This window comes from Lissotriton helveticus, chromosome 2_1 (assembly GCF_964261635.1).
Source record: "Lissotriton helveticus chromosome 2_1, aLisHel1.1, whole genome shotgun sequence".
Classification (NCBI taxonomy): domain Eukaryota; kingdom Metazoa; phylum Chordata; class Amphibia; order Caudata; family Salamandridae; genus Lissotriton; species Lissotriton helveticus.
In genome coordinates, this window is record NC_136059.1 from 1,150,452,179 (window position 1) to 1,150,471,594 (window position 19,416).

The 19,416-nt window shown below is 43.0% G+C and overlaps 1 protein-coding gene across 1 annotated transcript in view; it reads right to left on the reverse strand.

The window, feature by feature from the left end:
* Nucleotides 1-19,416, reverse strand: part of LOC144819631 (atrial natriuretic peptide receptor 2-like) — a 727,257-nt gene that overhangs the window by 461,628 nt on the left and 246,213 nt on the right. Inside the window, exon 5 of the mRNA XM_078677447.1 lies at nt 9,761-9,833. Coding sequence (XP_078533573.1) covers nt 9,761-9,833 — 73 coding nt within the window. The remainder of the gene's footprint in view (nt 1-9,760; nt 9,834-19,416) is intronic.

A 19,416-nucleotide genomic window follows, 5' to 3' on the forward strand; every position in this document is an offset into this window, starting at 1 on the left:
CAATCCTTCGTGGATGCAGTGCTTTAACATTCGGAATGCTTGCCTTCATTATGGCATCCAAGGTCGGTACTAGGGTCCCAACAATTTTGCATTTCACTTGTGCTAGAGCTCTCTCTCTCCCACTACAGTACTCGTGTGAGTATTTTTTCAGTTGGTGTAAAACGCATTTCAGCATTTGTGTGCAGATGTGATTTGTATGCAATAGGTACTCTATTGTCTTCATTAAAAGTAATGTAGGTGTACCCGGTTGGTCCAGCGACTATGCGGATTATTAGGTTAGTCATGTTGGCACGTGTGTGTAAATGTTTGGAAGCTATCATGTCAGCTTGTATGGATAAAAGGATATCAGCATGTTCCTGTGTCCAATGGTGTAATGAGAAATCAGGTCTGATTAAGTCGTAGAAAGGTTTTTCCCTTTCTTCGTAATCCAAAATGTATGTCCTGCCAAAGTTTAAGAATCCTAAAATAGATTGGAGTCTTTTCAGTCGTTAGAGTTTGGAGCAGTGAACATTTTTCTAAAAATTGTGCCGCCAGGCTTTTGCCTTCACTTGATAACTTGTACCCTATGAATAGGGAGCTGAGGTAGGCAATTTTTGATTTTTTGATATTTAATTCGTAACCTAGGTGAGCAAACCCAACGATTATGTGCTTCACACTGGCTAAGTGTTCAATTAATTCATCGTCCATCAGATAGATATTATCCACATAGGACAATGCCTCTTCATCGACATTTTGAAGTAACTATGTTATCCTGGTTGAAAACCACTCAGGGCTGTTCTGATACCCATGGGGTAATCGACAAAATTGCTGTTAAGAGCCTAGCACTGAGAATGCTGTCAAATATCTACTTCCAGGCACTAAAGTCTGGCAGAAAAATCCATTTGAGATGTCCAGTGTTGTGTTGTACTTTTTCTGCACAATGTTATTCATTAGTGCAGCACTGTGTGCATTCTGTAATGCAAATGTGCGTGTGGATGCATTCAAGTGTCTGTAATCTAATATTAGACAGTATGAATTTTCAGGTTTCATTATGGCAAACAAGGGATTATTCATAGGTGGGGTGCAATTCTCTATCACCCCCTCGTATTCAAGTTGATCTAGGATGTCCATGACTAGTTTCTTTGCTTCATGTTTAATCGGGTATTTTCTCTATGGTAGAGGAATTGGTTTTAATTTGATTTCGTAATGTGGTGACTCGTCATCCCACCCAACATGGTTGCAGTGTAGTAAGGAGCTAATGCCCACTCCTGCACATGTAAGTTTTTAACTGATTCTGGTACAAGGTTAGAAAAAGGAGGAACCATGACTTCTTCACACATTGGGCAATCCATTACGAACTCAGGTGCTCAATCCTTTTTGGCCAAATGAATGTCGTATCCATTGGTCAGGTTCTCCCAAAAGAGACCCTTCACTTTCCTGGGTATGTCCCCCTCCATTTGGAGCGCTATTTTGTATAAACAATGTGGGACACTTACCCTTGTATCAGGTGTTTCCACTGTTTTATGCTCACGCAGCGCTAGTGCCCCAGAAAGTCTATCAGGTTCTGATGAGCGATGGTGGCTTCTGCTGTGCTGTCCTGCATCGTCACTGCCCATTCCCCATTTTAGAAGCAAAGTCCTCAGTAGCCAGGGCATTTCTACATTTTAATCCCGATTACCTTCTTCTTTTTAAATTGAGTTTTTGAAGAATTTTGTTTATCTTCCTATTTAATGATGTAGTCCGAAGTGCAATGTGTCGCCCTTTTCAGCTTGACTCTCTAGTCTGATCTGTACTCTAACCGTCCATCTCTCTCAGAGCGCTTTTTGGATTTCTCATCAAAGGAACGAGATGAACGTGTATCAGTATCCTGATACATATCAGGCTTTCGAATATTGTCACTGTTTCTCAAACTATATATCTCCAGTCAGTGTGTTCCTGTTAAGGAGACCCACCTCGTGACTGTGTTTTGTTTTGTTTCTTTTTTTGTTTATTATCTCATTTCATCTTAGAAGAATCTGGTGCTTGCTTCGAGTTATCACTTTCAGAGCTACTCTTAACTATTGGTTTCCTAGGTTTGGCTCCCAGATTATCATTAATTTTAGGTAATGTGTGCTCCTTCTTCGCAGGAGTGAATTCCCTCAGCGTTGGCGTATAGCCACCTCTGCTGCCTCCCTTTTTACACTACTTAACATAATGGTAGATACCTGAGAAAAAGTGCCCATCAGTTTTATTCCCAGATCTAAGGCAGGCTCTGCCCGTACTCATTCTTAATCTGTTTCAGTACAACTAGTATGACTGCTATTGAAGGGGTACCATGTGTTCTGGTGTATATGGCAGCGAAGACTGTACCCCAAGTGGCCCAATCTTCTAACTGGAGGGGCATCCCCCTCGGCAAGCAAATTGTCAGTATTCTGTGTTTTTCCTGTGGGGCCGCATGGAGAAAGACTGCTTCAAAGTTTTTGTGCTATCCAGAATGGGATTTGCTCCCAGCTGGTGGGAAACGTTCCTATAATGGCATTCAGTGTTTGTGGGATAATATCTGTGGTAGCCATGTGTGGTTGTGGGCCTGAGCAGCCCCTGCCGGGTGGACTGTCACTGTTCTCTTTATGTATTGTGTTAGATTTCTATGAATTTTACTAATTCTCTGTAAAGTTTGTGCATCCCTGCTAGTGTTAGGGGAGCATTGTCTGGATGCTAAAGCTCGCCAAGTCATTCCTTCTCAGCTGAGCGGTCCGAGTCTCACATGTTCTGTTGTATGGGCTAGGGTGTCTTTCCACCAATTAAAGTGCTCTTGGTAAGTTAATGAGACTTCTAAGTCCACATATGGAAAATACTCATCAGGTGGTTCATCTTCAAAATATTAATAAAATAACCTTGCATGTACACCTGCAAGTGGGAATTTAACTAAGCATGAGCGCAAAATCCGCTCCGATCGCGGATTTTGCGGATTTTCGGTAAATCCGCGATCCGCGAACTCTCGCGGATTTACCGAGAATCCGCAATCCGCGATCGGAGCGGATTTTGCGGTCAAAAGTTCAAGCCTGCATAATTTACGATGGCGCCGGCAAGCTGCCAGCGCCATCCTCAAATGGTTACTTAATTAGCTTCCACAGGAAGCTCTAATAGATAAGATACAGCAGGGGCTCGAGCGCCTGCTTTATTTTAACAGTTGGAGCTTCCTGTTGAAGCTAATTAAGTAACTATTGCAGGATGGCGCTGGCAGCTTGCCGGCGCCATCGTAAATTATTTCAACGGTGGTGTCTTCTTGAATAAATATGAAGGGCAGGGTTCATTCGGGCACGACGGTCCTGGCACAAAAAAATAAACCTCAACAGGAAACACTTGCAGATATCAATAAAGCATGTGCCCTAGTTGAAGCTTTAATTCAGTGACTCATTGATCAGCCCAAAAATTAATCTGCTGCTCTGATCGGTCTCTGCCCTTTTATACACACAAGAGGCATGCTCGCATGGACGCCCCGTCCGTTTGGCCCCGCCCACACACTCGAGGTGTGCACCGTCTTCCCGCCATTTACCCACTATGATGGACATTTCACTAAAGGGACCCCTGCGCACTTCGGCGCGATTGCATAGTAACACACACTTGGTCGCTGGAACTAGTTGAAGCGCACATGCAGTGACTCATTCATCAGCGTTGGGAGGCTGGGCAGATGTGCCTTCTTCCCAAATATACCATCGATGCTGACCTTTTAGACACACAAGAGGCATGTGCGCTCGCGTGGAAGCCCCGTCCGTTTGGCCCCGCCCACACACTCGAGGAAGCCCCGCCCCCAATCCGCAAATCCGCTGAATCCGCTAAATAGGCGGATTTTGCGGATCCACGATCCGTGGATCCGCTAAATCCGCGAATCGTGGATCCGCAAAATCCGCCCATGCTTAAATTTAACCCAAGAATACAAAATGTCTGTTCTGGAAGCCATGTGTGCCTCAAACATGAAGGTAACATCTCCACCCATTGCCAGAAGGCCACAGTCTATCAATTTTCATGGTAATTGCCTTTCTGCAATTTTCTGAAAAATGTAGTCCATCTATCTGTTCTCCAATGAGAGGAGGTACTTCCGCTGACACAGAGGCTCCTTGCATGCTGAAAAATCACCATGCAGCAAACTGACATCTCATGAGGGGTGTCCAGTTCATGACCAAGACATGGTTTTTCACTCAATGTCCTCAGGTAATAGGGTTGGATCGTCCCTTGGTAGGATTCTTGTCTCTACACCTACAAACACTCGAGGTACACTCGGAGTAGGGTCCGCATAGTAGGACTATACTAGATTACTGTCTTGTTTATATGGCTACGTATATACAACTGTTTAGCACCATGGTAGCACCATATCTACTATTTACGCTTTTGGTGCTTGTTATCACATTTATCTGCTTCAGTCTACTAATCATTGCAACACACATATTTTATGTAAGAATAAGGCTGGCTCAATAAACATTACTGAAAACGTCCCACTGAGGGCTGATACTGTGAAGATATGGCATGCCGGAATTCCAGGCCAACTGATTCCTGTTCACCTCAAGCCAGGGATGCGGCCAATTCTTCACCAAGAAGGGCATCCCAATGTCACTTGCCACAGGTATGGGGATTTAGATCACCCTACAGGGATTAGGCAGATCCACTCATCCTAGACAAACTAGGTTAGGTAGTGCTAGATAGGGGTACCATATAAGACAGTGCTCATATGCTAGCATATAATCACTGTTATAGAACAATGGTTAAATTGTTAATCTTTTTTACCATTCTCATAATGCCAATTACTCTATTGCATCTCTTTTATACAAGAATCACAATGCTTCAATAAATATTTAAAAATGTTCCTGAGTATTTCTTGTATACTTCTTAGGTATGCATAAGTAACCCAACAAAAAGGTTTTAGATCTATTACCAAGATTTCCTTGAGGAGTCAGGGTTGTCATGCTCTGAGAATGCACAATCATTTGCCACGTTGTTAGGTTAGGGGTACAGGTGGTACACTGTGATCTAGCAGGACTAAGGCAAACATATCCAGTGAGTGTGCTCAGAATCAGTCTCACACAGTACTTACGTTTCTGTTGCCCAACAAAAGCACAGTTATATCTGAGAAAGTATAAGCTGTACAACAGTTGATGAGGTTGAGGAAGATGGAGTGGAACCCCAGACCTCCATGGTTTGTCAATATATAGTGATAGCGGCTGGAACTTTTAGGGCGGTAACTTGCCTATATAGACGCCTCACACAGGAGGTACGCCGACCTCTGACAGCCTTACGCATCAAATGAGAGGATGACTTAGGTGAGGCTATTGATGGGAAACAATGGGGCGAACTTATGGAAAGGGCTTGGAAGAGTACTCGAAATGCGCGGTTCCAGTTGATTCACTTCTATGTATTGCAAAGGGCATACCTTACCCTGAGTAAGATTAATGAATATTTTGGGGCCTCGACTGCCTGCCCGAGGTGTAACATGGAGGGTGCAGGGTTTTTACACATGTTCTGGGATTGCCCACGTTTGGGAGAGTACTGGAGAGGGGTGACTGCAGGGTTAGCAGCCACGATGGAGAGAGAAGTAGCACTGACCCCAGGGTGTTGCTTGCTACACTGGTTCCCTCACACTGCCAGCAATAAGGTTACTAGCAAGTTCATAGACTTGGGCTTGGTGTTGGCTAAAAGAGAAATCACTAGCCATTGAAAGGTGAAAAATGGCCCTAGCGTGCCAAGATGGACGAGGGAACTTGTGAAGTGGGCAGAATGCGAAGGGACCTTCAGGCTCCAAATGGCCCAAAGAACCGGGAACAAAAAGACATTGGAGGCAGCGAGGGCATGGGTGGCAATATTGGACCTACTGCTGAAACCAACTGATGATGAAGATGCAAAACCCTCGCAGGGAGCACCCTACTGCAGTAGACTGATCTCTTGGCACATCTAGCATCCCCGACTGCTAACCGCATAATAGGACTGACCGGTATAGCAAGCATCCCACACAGCTTCACCAGTAGGGCGGGTTCAATGGAGCAGAACACACTGTGTACTGTTGGATCAACCAACACCCACATGAGGAGGATTTGATAATAAAGTGACATGCCTGGGGGGTGGGGAGGGTGGACGTTTGGAGGGGTTACGGTGGGAGGGTGCTCTATTGGGGCATTGATTGAGGAGAAGCACCTCAAGGAGATCCATAACTGATAGCGTGCACTGCAAAGCACTATTGGACGAAGGGCTACAGATCACCTTGGGGTTAGAATGAACACTTATTCTTTGCTCATTAGCGGGACTGATGATTGTTTGCAGCTGGACATCCTGAGGTTACTCTGTTTAACTACATTAAGATGTAAAATGAGACATGAGACTCATGCGCAATCCCAATAATCTTTGTGAGATGTTTAAATATGTCTTCTGAAATCAATAAAAACCTGTTAAAAAGAAAAAATTAGGTTGAGGAGGGTGTTTCTTGTGTTTCTTCATGATTCAATTTTCTGGGAGGTTAAAATGTGACAGGATGGTGGAATAGCAACATCACAAAATAAAATGATGGACCAAGTTTTGAAACTTTTCAAACACTTACCCCAGTCTCAGATCTGGGTTTACTCCACTGTTATTTTGCTCGCCATGTCACCCCAGTTTTGACCCAGCCATATGCAAATCAGTCTTGACCCTGCTCCTTATGGGAACAGTACAGCCTGAACTGCCAAGGCAGGTCCTCCCTGGACTTGAAATAAGCATCTTGGGACCAGTTTCGGGGTATCACCCTTCATCAGCCCGGCTAGCTTGAATTCAGTGATGCAGCGAGCAAGGGACCTACGCCTGGGCATATCCTTAGCCATTCAGAGCACACATAACAACATCACAAAATAAAATGATGGACAGAGTGTTGAACATTTTCAAACACTCAACTTCAGCCTCAGATCTGGGTTAAATCCACTGGATTCAAGCTATCATGGCAGATGAGGAGTGATACCCCAAAACCAGTCCCAAGATGCTTGTTTGCCTTCTGGGGGGACCTGGCCCGGCATTTTGGGCTGTACTGTTCCCATGAGGAGCAGGATTAAGACTAATTTCCATATGGCTGGGTCCAAACTGGGGAGGTGCAGTGAGAAAAAAAGAATGATGGATTCAACCCAGTTCTCTTGATGTGGTGAGTGGTTGAAAAGTTTCAGCAGTACAGCCATCATATTGTTGTGTTTGCTAGGAAGGTGGAATAGGCATGTTGGATGAATGAGGTATTCAGGAGGTGTGCGTATGTGGTCGAAAGTAGCAGGACTGTGTTGAGGACAGTGGGAACTTAAGCGGCATGTGAGGAGCTCCATGGTGTTGAGTGTTGCTTGATTGCATATGGTGTACAACTATGAGGACCTATTAATGACAGTGAGCCCTCTTCCCCTTTCTGGCCCATCCATGGTGCACAGCTGCTAGATCCTTTGAAGCAGCTTAGAGGGGCAAAAGTGGCACAAAGCTCTTCACCTAGAGCGGGTCACAATGGCCATCTTGGAGTTACATAAAGTAGAGCATAAGACTTGGTGTGCAGTGAGTTAGTTCACATAGAGTTTTCAAAGTCCATTCAGCTGAGAAAGGTATTAGTCAGGAAACTCTCCAATTGATTCGTTTAACGTCAAAATAAATATTTCCATATAAAATGCTAAAGTACAGATCATCTCTCAGAACAAATTTGAGTAAACTCATCCTCCTTGCCAGCTGAATAGCTACTGCCAGACTCAAACTGCAATGCAAGTACATATATTTTTGTTTCTCATAATAAAAAGTCTAATACATCAATGGCGCAACCCAATATTCCCCAAGGGACTGGGTATCATCAATAACAAAACACAATTGATCCTTGAGAAATCATTCAACTTTTGATTAATACTTAAATTGTCACAGGAGTGAACACAGTTTGACAGAACTCAAAAGATTTTCATCACAAACTAATTCTTTATGTGATAGAATCAATCTATTCATTTTCTCCAAAGAACATAGAACACTGTTCATAAATCGTATCATACATGGCAACAAAAATTACCATTGTGTAATTTCCTCTCACATATACAGTAGTCTATGGCACCTTTTGTACAGCAATATGGGCCATGTACATATCAGCCATATATTATAATCAGTTCATCATTTTCCATTTGTTTTGATAAACCATCCGTTGATAATCGTATATACAAAACAAGTGTTGTTGCGTCGACGTTTCAGTCTCAAAAACAGTTAATCAAATCCACGAGACCATCCTCAGGACATATGTTGCACCGTGAATCTAATAATAATATATTCAACAAACATATTCTACAAAACTCTTGAGTTCCAATATGTATTGTCTGCTTATACTACATCAATAAATAAAGTGCCTATACACCTTATGCCAACACTCGTGAATTCTACATCACTAGTGTAATTCTATCACCACTTATATGAAACACCACCTATGTGCAACACTAATCATTAAAACCTTCATCCTGTTTCAAATAAAACACAAGGCAAGCAACTCAATAAAGTTTTTCAAAAGATTTACAAAGTTTACTCACAAAAACGCCAAGTCTTCTAGGCTATTACTTCAACAGCACCTAAAAACAACCATTTCCATCTGTGAGTTAATCATACAACCAATTCAAACACCACTCTCCACCGAGTGAAAATCTAAACCAATCTTACCATCTGTCAACTTCACAATCTATGGACAGAATACAAATAATAGTCAGTACTGCAAGCTTGTTTGTCCCCGAAAACCTTATTAAAACGTTCCGTAGTGTCCCAGTACTCACGTTAGGTGCTGCGATTCAATCCGCAATCTGTCCAAAAAGAAGAAGACAGGATATTAAGCTAACTTACTTCCTCTGTTCACAGACTACTAAAAACAACTACTTCCTTCAACTAATGCATCAATACCATATCTCGACTTACTAATGTTGTGTGCTTGACTTAATCCAACCTCCACTCGACAAACAGACCGAGTGTGGACACTACGCCCAATTCGACCTATAACATCTATGATGCGACGTAATCACGCGTATACGTCGGGTCGGCCATCTTTGTAATCTCCTGTACGTATAATCTAAGATATCTCTAAAAGACATCTGAAGCCTCATTTATTCATTTAGTATGGGCAAGGTATACCCAACACTCTTTAAGTATCTCATCCCTGTGAGCGTAGCGGCATGAAAAACGTATCTTGTCAATAGCCTATGCTTCAAATAGGAACCTACATTACATCCGAACAGGCATCTCGGCCATCTCAGAATATCTAAAAATCGTGCCTTAAACCAGAATACCCTTCCAATTTATGTTATGTGTACACACTCAAAACGTATCATACCTGGGGCGGTTTATTACTACCAGTCCTGCTAAAGTTGAATGATTCCTCAAGGATCAATTGTGTTTTGTTATCTCCTATTATAGTGGCAAAACATTGTACTGTTAGAAAACGATTGTACTGGCCGTACATTTCTATTTACTAAGTTTCACATTGCATTAAGGGCCATACCTTAACTGGTTCATTTTACAAATAGGAACAATCAAGAGAAATTTGCGGAGACCTTCTTTGTGAGGAGCTGGTTTAAGCGCAGCAAAAATGGGTAAAACTGGTAGCCAGTGGTTTCATTGCAGTGTATTTAAATTTAACTTTATTTTATTACATTTATCTGTAAATTGGGTTTCTAAACATGCATGCACAAGCCAAAAGCAAATGAAAAATATTTCTCTACTTCCATGGAATTCTGCTAACATAGTCTGCAAATAGTTTTAGAAATATCGATTGGGAAAATGAGGGAACGAGCAGTACACAACATACCTTGTTTAATCTTTGCATAGTCTATAATCCAACTTTCATCCCAAAATAGTTTCTGCTTCTGGTACTGAAACCACTAGGAACAATAATAATAAAAATGCAGTGGTTAGTATTTCAATAATAAAAAACATTTCTTGGTGAAAACATGAAAAAATATATAGTGTTAATGTAAAATCTAGCTAGCCTGTAGCTGTGTTGGGTTCTATTAGGAGAGTGGAGAAATCTGTCAGATTCATAACAATGTGCTTGTTACTAATGAATGATCAATGTGGTGATACCCTCCGCACAATGCTTCATGTCAGGGAAGGACTTACAAAAGTGCGCATGTCACTAAGCGCAACACCGCACAGTGAGTGTGGAGGGCCCCAGGTGACCTAACCATTACATGTGGCTCCCTGGTGAACAGCAGCACTGGGCTGCTGTTCACTGGAGAGATCACTAACATTCAGAAAGATGTTAAATAAAGGGGCAAGCATTTATTTAAATGCTAAGTGAAGTTTGAGAAAAGAAGCAAATGAGTGGTCCAGCACCAATTCCCTTTAGAAACTCATTCATTTTTAAAGCCATCTTGGAACAAACATGTAAAACTGTGATAAAGCCTTTACAAAAATGCACAATTTTTTTTATTACCATGCAGAAGAGTTGAAACTTAGTACATCAGATAATATCAATGCATTGATGTTGGACTTGGCACTCTCTGCAGAATCATCCCAAGGCTTTTTTGCCTTCACCCTCAAGTTTTCTGAACCTCTTTTTGCTGGCTTTTAGGATTCTGTGCATTGTATCACTTGTAACCAGTGCTAAAATGCCTGTGCTCACTCCTCTAATCTTGGTAACATTGGCTCACACCCGATTAGCACATTTAATGTACTTGCAAGTCCCCACTAAAGTGGTAGTATATGCACCCAGGGCCTGTAAATTAAATGCTACTAGTGGACCTGCAGCACTCATTGTGCCACCTACTCAAGAAGCCTTTTAAGCATGTCTGAGGTCTGCCACTGCAGCCTGTGTGTGGAGTTTTAAATTACCATTTCGACCTGGCAAGATAATCTCTTGCCAGGCTCAAACCTCCCTTTTTAATAAATATACATCACCCCTAGGATAGGCTTTACAGCCCAGGGGCAGGGGACAGTGTATTAAAAAAGTTAGGCATACATTTGTAAGTATTATTGGTGCTGATTGTAAAAACTCTTAAATTCCTTTTTACAACTGTAATTCTAGCCTCTCCCATAGAATAACATTGGGTTAGCTTATTACAATTATTAAGTGATAACTTTCAATTTGGAGCAGGTAGGAATGTTGAGTTCTGTGTCTAAAGAATAGCAATTCAGAGCCCTCTTTAATTCTATAGTTACATTTTAAGTCATAATTCCGAAAATGCCACTTTTAGAAAGTTGACAATTTCTGGTCTTAACCATCTGGTGTCTACTGCCTGTATTGTGGCTCACATGCCTAGGCATATCTGACAGTTGGTGTTTGTGTATTATTCCCAGACAGTGAAATAAAGAGCCATAGGTGTTGGCAGGATGGGCCATCTGTGACTTGATGAAGGGAAGGAGCTGTCACCTACTACACTTGCACGTCGGAAAGGCTGTGCCTGAGAACTCTCACAAAGGGGTTTGACACTAGTCTTTTTTTACCCCAGACAAGCTGGAGGTGGGTAATTTTAAACACCTCTGAGGGTAAAAATCTCCAGAACCTTTCTCCTACTTCAAAGCTGACACCATATATGAGGTCTGTATGCTGGGGATGATGCTGGGACTAGTATCATCCAGACAATTAGTGTCCATCCTATACATGGCCCTGAAAGATTATCGACCGCAGGTCTCCTACCTGATGCGGGGTGGTTGAAAAGCGGATCTATCATGATGTAGAATGGAATAAAACCTGTGCCATGATGAAGGAGTTGTCCAGTAATACTTGTTTTAAATATGCCCATTTTTTATCATTCTGACTCCCACAAGGCTCAGTAGCAGTGCTTAATTTGAGCTGTGGTTTTCGGTACTCAGCACCAGCACTTAATTGTCAACACTGGCATTTATGACAGCCTGCCACATGGTGATGTTGTCAGTTTAATTTAGAGACAATTACAACAAAAGTTTAATATTCATATGATATACATTAAAATGACTAATACCTGCCACCCAACCCATTTTAATAGCTCTGGGGGTCCTGGAATAGTCGGAATAGTCACATGTGTATAAGGTGATGGTTAATAGTTCTGGTGGTGCAGTCATTGGCAGTGCTGGCAGGGACTCTAGGTGGAACAAGCTGGAGTGACCTCCTGATGTGGGTTCTGGCAATTAAGCACTGTTTAGTAAGATATATCTAACTCATATGGATGAATGTCTGAGATGCAGGGTGGGCAGAGCAGAATTTACTCACATGATGTGGAGCAGTAGGCACAATAGCACAGTATTGGCAAGAGGTGGTCAGTTGCTTGCAAGGGGCTACTAGCATTCGTCTCAAGGTCCCAGCCAAGTACTGCCTGTTTTGACTTACCCCATACCCCACGGATGAGAGGGTACTCTATAGATTTGCACAGTTGGAGCTTTTGCTGGCCATGAGCAGAGTTGCCATCTGATGGATGTCTACTCTTGGACCTATGACTGCGGCATGGTCTAGGTTTTTGGCTTACTGGGCTTTGTTCAGAATTGAGGCATATGAAAGTAGTCCACATGGATGAATGACTAGAGGATGATTGTCAAAAGTGGAAGTGCATGCTGCATGGAGCGCCAGGGTGCTGGTTGTTGTGCTCACCGCTGCGGGTCTGGAGGGGGAGACCCAATCTCCTTGATTGGATGGGTGGGTTCCATACACTGAGAAGTGGTGACACATGACCTGACTTAAAATACTGCTTCCAATTAGATGTGGACCTCACCAGCAGTGGTGGTGGTGGTGGGTACAAATCACCGACTCAGTGGTCCCCACCATATAGAGGCTTTTGAAGCAGGGACCAACAGGAGGTGAAGGTCGAGGAAGACTGAATCCAGGTGTCATGACTTGCCATCACCATTTTTCGTGGGAGTGTTCAACTGTAAGAACAGGCTTGTTAAGAATGATACAAAAAACAATGGGAGAGGTAGGGAAGTACAGGAACACACTCTTAATCCCCAATAATATGTCAATAAACAAAAGAAGAGAGGTTAATGTCTCTTATAAGCCACTTGGATGGAGCCAAAAGACTCGAGGAGTTCGCACCCTATTTGGGTTTGAGAAGAAAGCCCTCACACACCGACCTAGTCAGTGTCATGCTTCATCATCGGACCCCACTGAAGAGACCTAATGCCTCTTCGGTGTGCTGCGACGCCAGGAGACTGCGGAGCTGGTATTGTGTGATGGGTGTGTTGAGAGGTTAAATTAAACTTAAAAGTGTCTAAAGGGTATCTGAAAAAATTTATTAATGATCCCTAGGACACAAATAAAAGGGTTCTATGTGTCTGAATTATAAAGCCAAAGGTAATGGATGGTTTCATTCAGATTTAACTTAGTCAACATGTTTCAGCCTTAGTATTGGTTTTATTTTACCTAGGCATTCGTCAGGACAATGATAAACCCCGGCGGTATGGACTCTCTAATCGTCCACCCTAACCTGGGGGCGTGAAAGTGAAAAATTAATGAAAAAAGTGTTTAAAGTGCATAAAAATTGGAAGAGCAAATGCTCATTCCGAAAAATCACTCCTAGTTGTGGAGTGTCTCGGCACCTGTGGAACAAGACGACGGACAGACATATAAGACAAACAAACAATTATTTGTAGGGCTATGCCATAGCGCCTTTCTGTTCAGGGTGCTCCAAATCAGTGGCACTAAATGTGTTCCCAGACTAACTGCTAGACTTAAACACCATCCGCAAACCCTCTAGGGATGATAAATCTAGTTCTGGGAAGTGTTGTGACAATAGTGATTTAAAAAAGCCGTGAGTGGCTTGCAGGGGATTAAAATCACGTGGTATAAGTGTTTCAGAGGATCAATGGACAAAGAGTCTGTGACCCACACACGTAAGTTTGATATAAAAGAACAAATCTCACTTTAAGGTTTGGCGCTATCTGCACCATGGGTCTCAGGAGGGGGGTTGGAGTGTCCCTGGCACATCCTAAGAATAAAGAAAATAGGCTAGAAAACATTCGGAATCGCGTTCAACTTAGCTTCATTGCGTGGTTTCAGTCCGATCGTCATTGCAGCATTACTCACGCCCTCAGCACTCGCAGCCCACTTGTACACCTCGTATTTCCTCAACTGGACCCCGACGATGGAGAGCGGGGCCGGTGGGGACGTTTAAAAAGGCTGTGTAACGTTGTTGGCGCTCTTCCGGGTGGGCGTGGCTGCACCCGGTCGAGGCCAGGGTGTTCTTCCCCGTGGGCGGGGTTCGACGAAAACGAGGCTTGGTTGCGCTCGTTTCCATGTGGAACATTACGTTATGTCTCCAAAGGGAGGCTTGAATCAATGAGCCAATCAATGACTTCGGGGATGTAAATACAAAACAGTATGAAACAATCGAGTGTTTCTTGGCTGCTCGAAATACATTCGATTTAATCATGAGTGGAAATCATTTTGTCTTGGCTTCCTTATTTGGTTAAGATCTGCAGATATCAGCATATATGGGAGCGCAGAGTGAAATAAACTCGATATTCACTGATTAAATGTATATATTCATGGGGATCTAAGAGTCCATTTTTAATATTTAACACCAGAATGTGAGTTTCTAGTAACAGAGATCTAAATTGTGCGCTACTGATCAGACGATTCTTCAAGGTACTCATTTCTAATGGATTTCTCATTTTTTAACTTTACGGGAATTATTAGTGACCTAGCATACATTAGTATGAGGGGGTGTATCAGTTTAGTACTGTATTCCACGGGATATCATCATTGAGCCCAATGATGTTGGTACCTAGACGGTACACCCACCGCTGTTCTTTCTCAAAGAGTCTGCTAGGGATGTTTGTGGTGCCAGTGATTTTTTCAATTATTGTCCATTTCATATCATTCGGAGTATGGTTATGTTCCAAATAGTGTCGGCTCAGTTTAGTTGTTGCTTTTTTGCATCGGATATTACTCCGGTGCTCACCAATGCGCTGTTTCACTTTTCTTGTTGTCATGCCGATGTAGCGTAAGGAACAGGGACACGTTATTAAGTATATCACATTGTTCGAATTGCAGTTTGTGTGTGCAACTTGTGTCCAGATTTTTCCTGATTCCAATGAAAGTGATTTTGAGGCTTCTGTTAGGTGGCATATGCTACAGTCTGAGCAGGGATAATGCCCTGTAATGGGGGGAAGACCCCATGCTGTTGTGACTGAGGGTGTCTGATGGTCGTTCTTCTGTTTTGGACGGGTGTGAACCAGGGCATCTCTTAAGCTCCGGCCTTTTTTGAAAGAAAACATGGGTTTTTCCCAGTCTTTTTTTGCTGACTTTATGATACTCCAATGCTTGTTTATGGTTTTTTTCATATAGTTTGACAGCCCATTGAATGTTGTCACACAAGTGAGTGGTACCAGTTCTTGGTTGTTGGTTTTTTCTTCTAGCAAGACTTCTCTCGGCTGATTTCTAGCTCTCTTGAAGCCCTTGTTAAGGATAGCAGGAGGATATCCTCTGTCTTTTAGTTTTTCAGTTAGGCTGGAGGCTTGTTCCTTGAAGTCAGTAATAGTGCTACAATTACGTCTTAACCTAAGGTATTGCCCATAAGGAAGGTTCTCTTTTAGGGGGCGCGGATGAAAGCTGCTGAATTCTAATAGATTGTTCTTTGCTGTTGGCTTATGATGAGTTTTTGGGGTTAGACATGTGCCAGATATCGTAATTAGTACATCCAGGAAGACAATATCAGTTTTACTCGTGGTGTTGGTAAATCTCAGATTGTTGTCTAGGGTGTTAATCCACGTCAGAAAGGTTTCCAGATTACTCTCACTGCCTATCCATAACAGCAAGATGTCGTCAATGTAACGTTTCCATAAAAGCATTGACGAACCAAATTTCGCAGTTGGGGGAAGAATGTGCTGGGCTTCAAACTCTGCCACGTACAGCCCAGCCACACTAGGGGCAAAGGTACTGCCCATCGAGGTCCCTGAGCATTGGAGGAACAGCTTATCCTTGAAAGAGAAAAAAAATTCTTTGAGTGCTATTGTTGCACAATCAATAATGAATTTTTTCGGTGTTTGATATTCCCATTCGATTGAGTCCAGTGCCTTACCCAGGACTTTGATGGTATCGTCCTGGGGGATGCTTGTATATAGGCTTTCAACATCCAAGGTCACTAGCGTGACTGAGTTGACTTCGAATGTGATGTCTGCCAGGAGACGTAGTAGACTTTTAGTATCTCTCAGATAGGAAGGAGTTGTCTGTACCAGAGGCTTTAAGAATTGGTCACAGAACCTTGAAAGAGGTTCCAGAAGTGATCCAATACCGGATACTATTGGGCGACCTGGTGGTGGTAGACGGTTTTTATGTACTTTGGGTAGTGTGTAAAAGAATGGGATGATGTTATCATTGGTATTCAGAAATTCTGCTTCATTTTTAGAGATGTGTCCATTATCTTCAGCTTGTTTGACTAAAGCAGTGATCCTTTTAGTCAGGTCAGTAGAGGGATCAGTCATCAATGGGGTATAATTCCTGTTGTCATTTAGAAGATCTTCACAGGTTTTTTCATAGTCACTTGTGTTTTGTATGACAATACCACCGCCTTTATCGGCCGGTTTTCTGGTTATTAAATTGTCATTTTGTAGAGCTTCTAGTGCCTTATATTCCGCAGTCGTGAAATTCCCAAATATTTTGGGGTTCTGGCTGGCCTCCAAATCCTTGAACACTGCCTGTTCAAAGGCAGTGATAGCTGCTGGTACCGTATAAGGAGGAGGAGTAAATGTTGAGTTGGGTCTAAGCCCAGTATCTCCTTTCCTGATTGCTTCGTTAGGGTCTGTTTTTCCTTCAAAAAATGCCTTTAATTTTAATTTCGGAAAAAATCCCGCAAGTTCGCAGTGAAGTCTGAACTTGTCGGGTCTTGCTGTAGGGACGAAACCTAGGCCTTTTTCTAGGACCTGGTTCTCAATTGGTGACAGGATTCGTTTGGACAAGTTGGTCACTAGACTTACAGTCCTCTCGTTCCTGGTTGTTGGGCGCTGCTGCGCGTGTGGTTCGACACCGAGTCGTCCTCTGTCCAGGAGACTCTGTTGTTGTTGCCTCTCCTCCTGCCCCTTCCTCTCCGGCCGCTCTCTAAAAAAGGCGGTCTGTATTGGTTTTGGAATTGGATTGGGGGCATAAAAGCTGGGTTCCAACCCATGAAAGGATATTGGGGTTGTTGGTAAGGGTAGGGGGCTGGGCCCATCTCCATTTGTGGTGGTTGCCAATGTTGATGGTAATTCGGATTGCCTGGTCTCCCTCTGTTATTCCTATTCCCACGGTTCCCTCTTCTTCTTGTTTTCTGGGAGGAATCATTGCTTGATCCGCTGGTGTCGGAGGAGTTGTCATCTGATTGATCTGATTTGTTTGTGTTTCTGGCTGGGGGGACGAAAGTAGCTGCAGAGTAAGGATATACTGTTTCAAAAGCAAATTTTTTTAGATCCTTTTGGAATTTTGTAGCTTTTGATTGCATTAGATTGTCCTTGTACTCATTCATTTCTTTATTTATTTCATCCAACCTTTTCTTATAGCCAGTTATTGTGGCTTTGAAGGTAGATTCAGTCTCTCTAATTTCAATCAATAATGCCTCAGATAATCTGAATGCTGTTTTTATAATTAAGACCAGCCAATCACGCGTGCAATGCCATGCGATCATGGCCCAATCTTTTCTAAAGTTTGCATCATTGAGGAAGATGCGAGGGGCATTGGTGACTAGTAGGCCCCTCGGTGCTGTGTTTGCAATGAGATATTGTTTCATGATGGTACCATGTAAGAAGGTCCGAATATGTTCGCGCTTTTTTTCTGTGAGATTTTCCCATTCTGTGGTATTAGCTATGGCTTGGGAAATGTGGGGGTCTGCAAATAGAGTAGGGTCGGACATTAGTTCCTCTATTTCGGATTCCGAGTATGTTAAGCCTAGGTTAGCCATGGTGAGATCAGGGCAAAAAGGTAAAACGGGCAATGATACGAAGAGAGTTATCTTGCCTGAAATAAAAACAGACTCTCACAGCTGTGCGCTGCTAAGGTACAAAAAACAATGGGAGAGGTAGGGAAGTACAGGAACACTCTCTTAATCCCCAATAATATGTCAATAAACAAAAGAAGAGAGGTTAATGTCTCTTATAAGCCACTTGGATGGAGCCAAAAGACTCGAGGAGTTCGCACCCTATTTGGGTTTGAGAAGAAAGCCCTCACACACCGACCTAGTCAGTGTCATGCTTCATCATCGGGCCCCACCGAAGAGACCTAATGCCTCTTCGGTGTGCTGCGACGCCAGGAGACTGCGGAGCTGGTATTGTGTGATGGGTGTGTTGAGAGGTTAAATTAAACTTAAAAGTGTCTAAAGGGTATCTGAAAAAATGTATTAATGATCCCTAGGACACAAATAAAAGGGTTCTATGTGTCTGAATTATAAAGCCAAAGGTAATGGATGGTTTAATTCAGATTTAACTTAGTCAACATGTTTCAGCCTTAGTATTGGTTTTATTTTACCTAGGCATTCGTCAGGACAATGATAAACCCCGGCGGTATGGACTCTCTAATCGTCCACCCTAACCTGGGGGCGTGAAAGTGAAAAATTAATGAAAAAAGTGTTTAAAGTGCATAAAAATTGGAAGAGCAAATGCTCATTCCGAAAAATCACTCCTAGTTGTGGAGTGTCTCGGCACCTGTGGAACAAGACGACGAACAGACATATAAGACAAACAAACTATTATTTGTAGGGCTATGCCATAGCGCCTTTCTGTTCAGGGTGCTCCAAATCAGTGGCAGCAAATGTGTTCCCAGACTAACTGCTAGACTTAAACACCATCCGCAAACCCTCTAGGGATGATAAATCTAGTTCTGGGAAGTGTTGTGACAATAGTGATTTAAAAAAGCCGTGAGTGGCTTGCAGGGGATTAAAATCACGTGGTATAAGTGTTTCAGAGGATCAATGGACAAAGAGTCTGTGACCCACACACGTAAGTTTGATATAAAAGAACAAATCTCACTTTAAGGTTTGGCGCTATCTGCACCATGGGTCTCAGGAGGGGGGTTGGAGTGTCCCTGGCACATCCTAAGAATAAAGAAAATAGGCTAGAAAACATTCGGAATCGCGTTCAACTTAGCTTCATTGCGTGGTTTCAGTCCGATCGTCATTGCAGCATTACTCACGCCCTCAGCACTCGCAGCCCACTTGTACACCTCGTATTTCCTCAACTGGACCCCGACGATGGAGAGCGGGGCCGGTGGGGACGTTTAAAAAGGCTGTGTAACGTTGTTGGCGCTCTTCCGGGTGGGCGTGGCTGCACCCGGTCGAGGCCAGGGTGTTCTTCCCCGTGGGCGGGGTTCGACGAAAACGAGGCTTGGTTGCGCTCGTTTCCATGTGGAACATTACGTTATGTCTCCAAAGGGAGGCTTGAATCAATGAGCCAATCAATGACTTCGGGGATGTAAATACAAAACAGTATGAAACAATCGAGTGTTTCTTGGCTGCTCGAAATACATTCGATTTAATCATGAGTGGAAATCATTTTGTCTTGGCTTCCTTATTTGGTTAAGATCTGCAG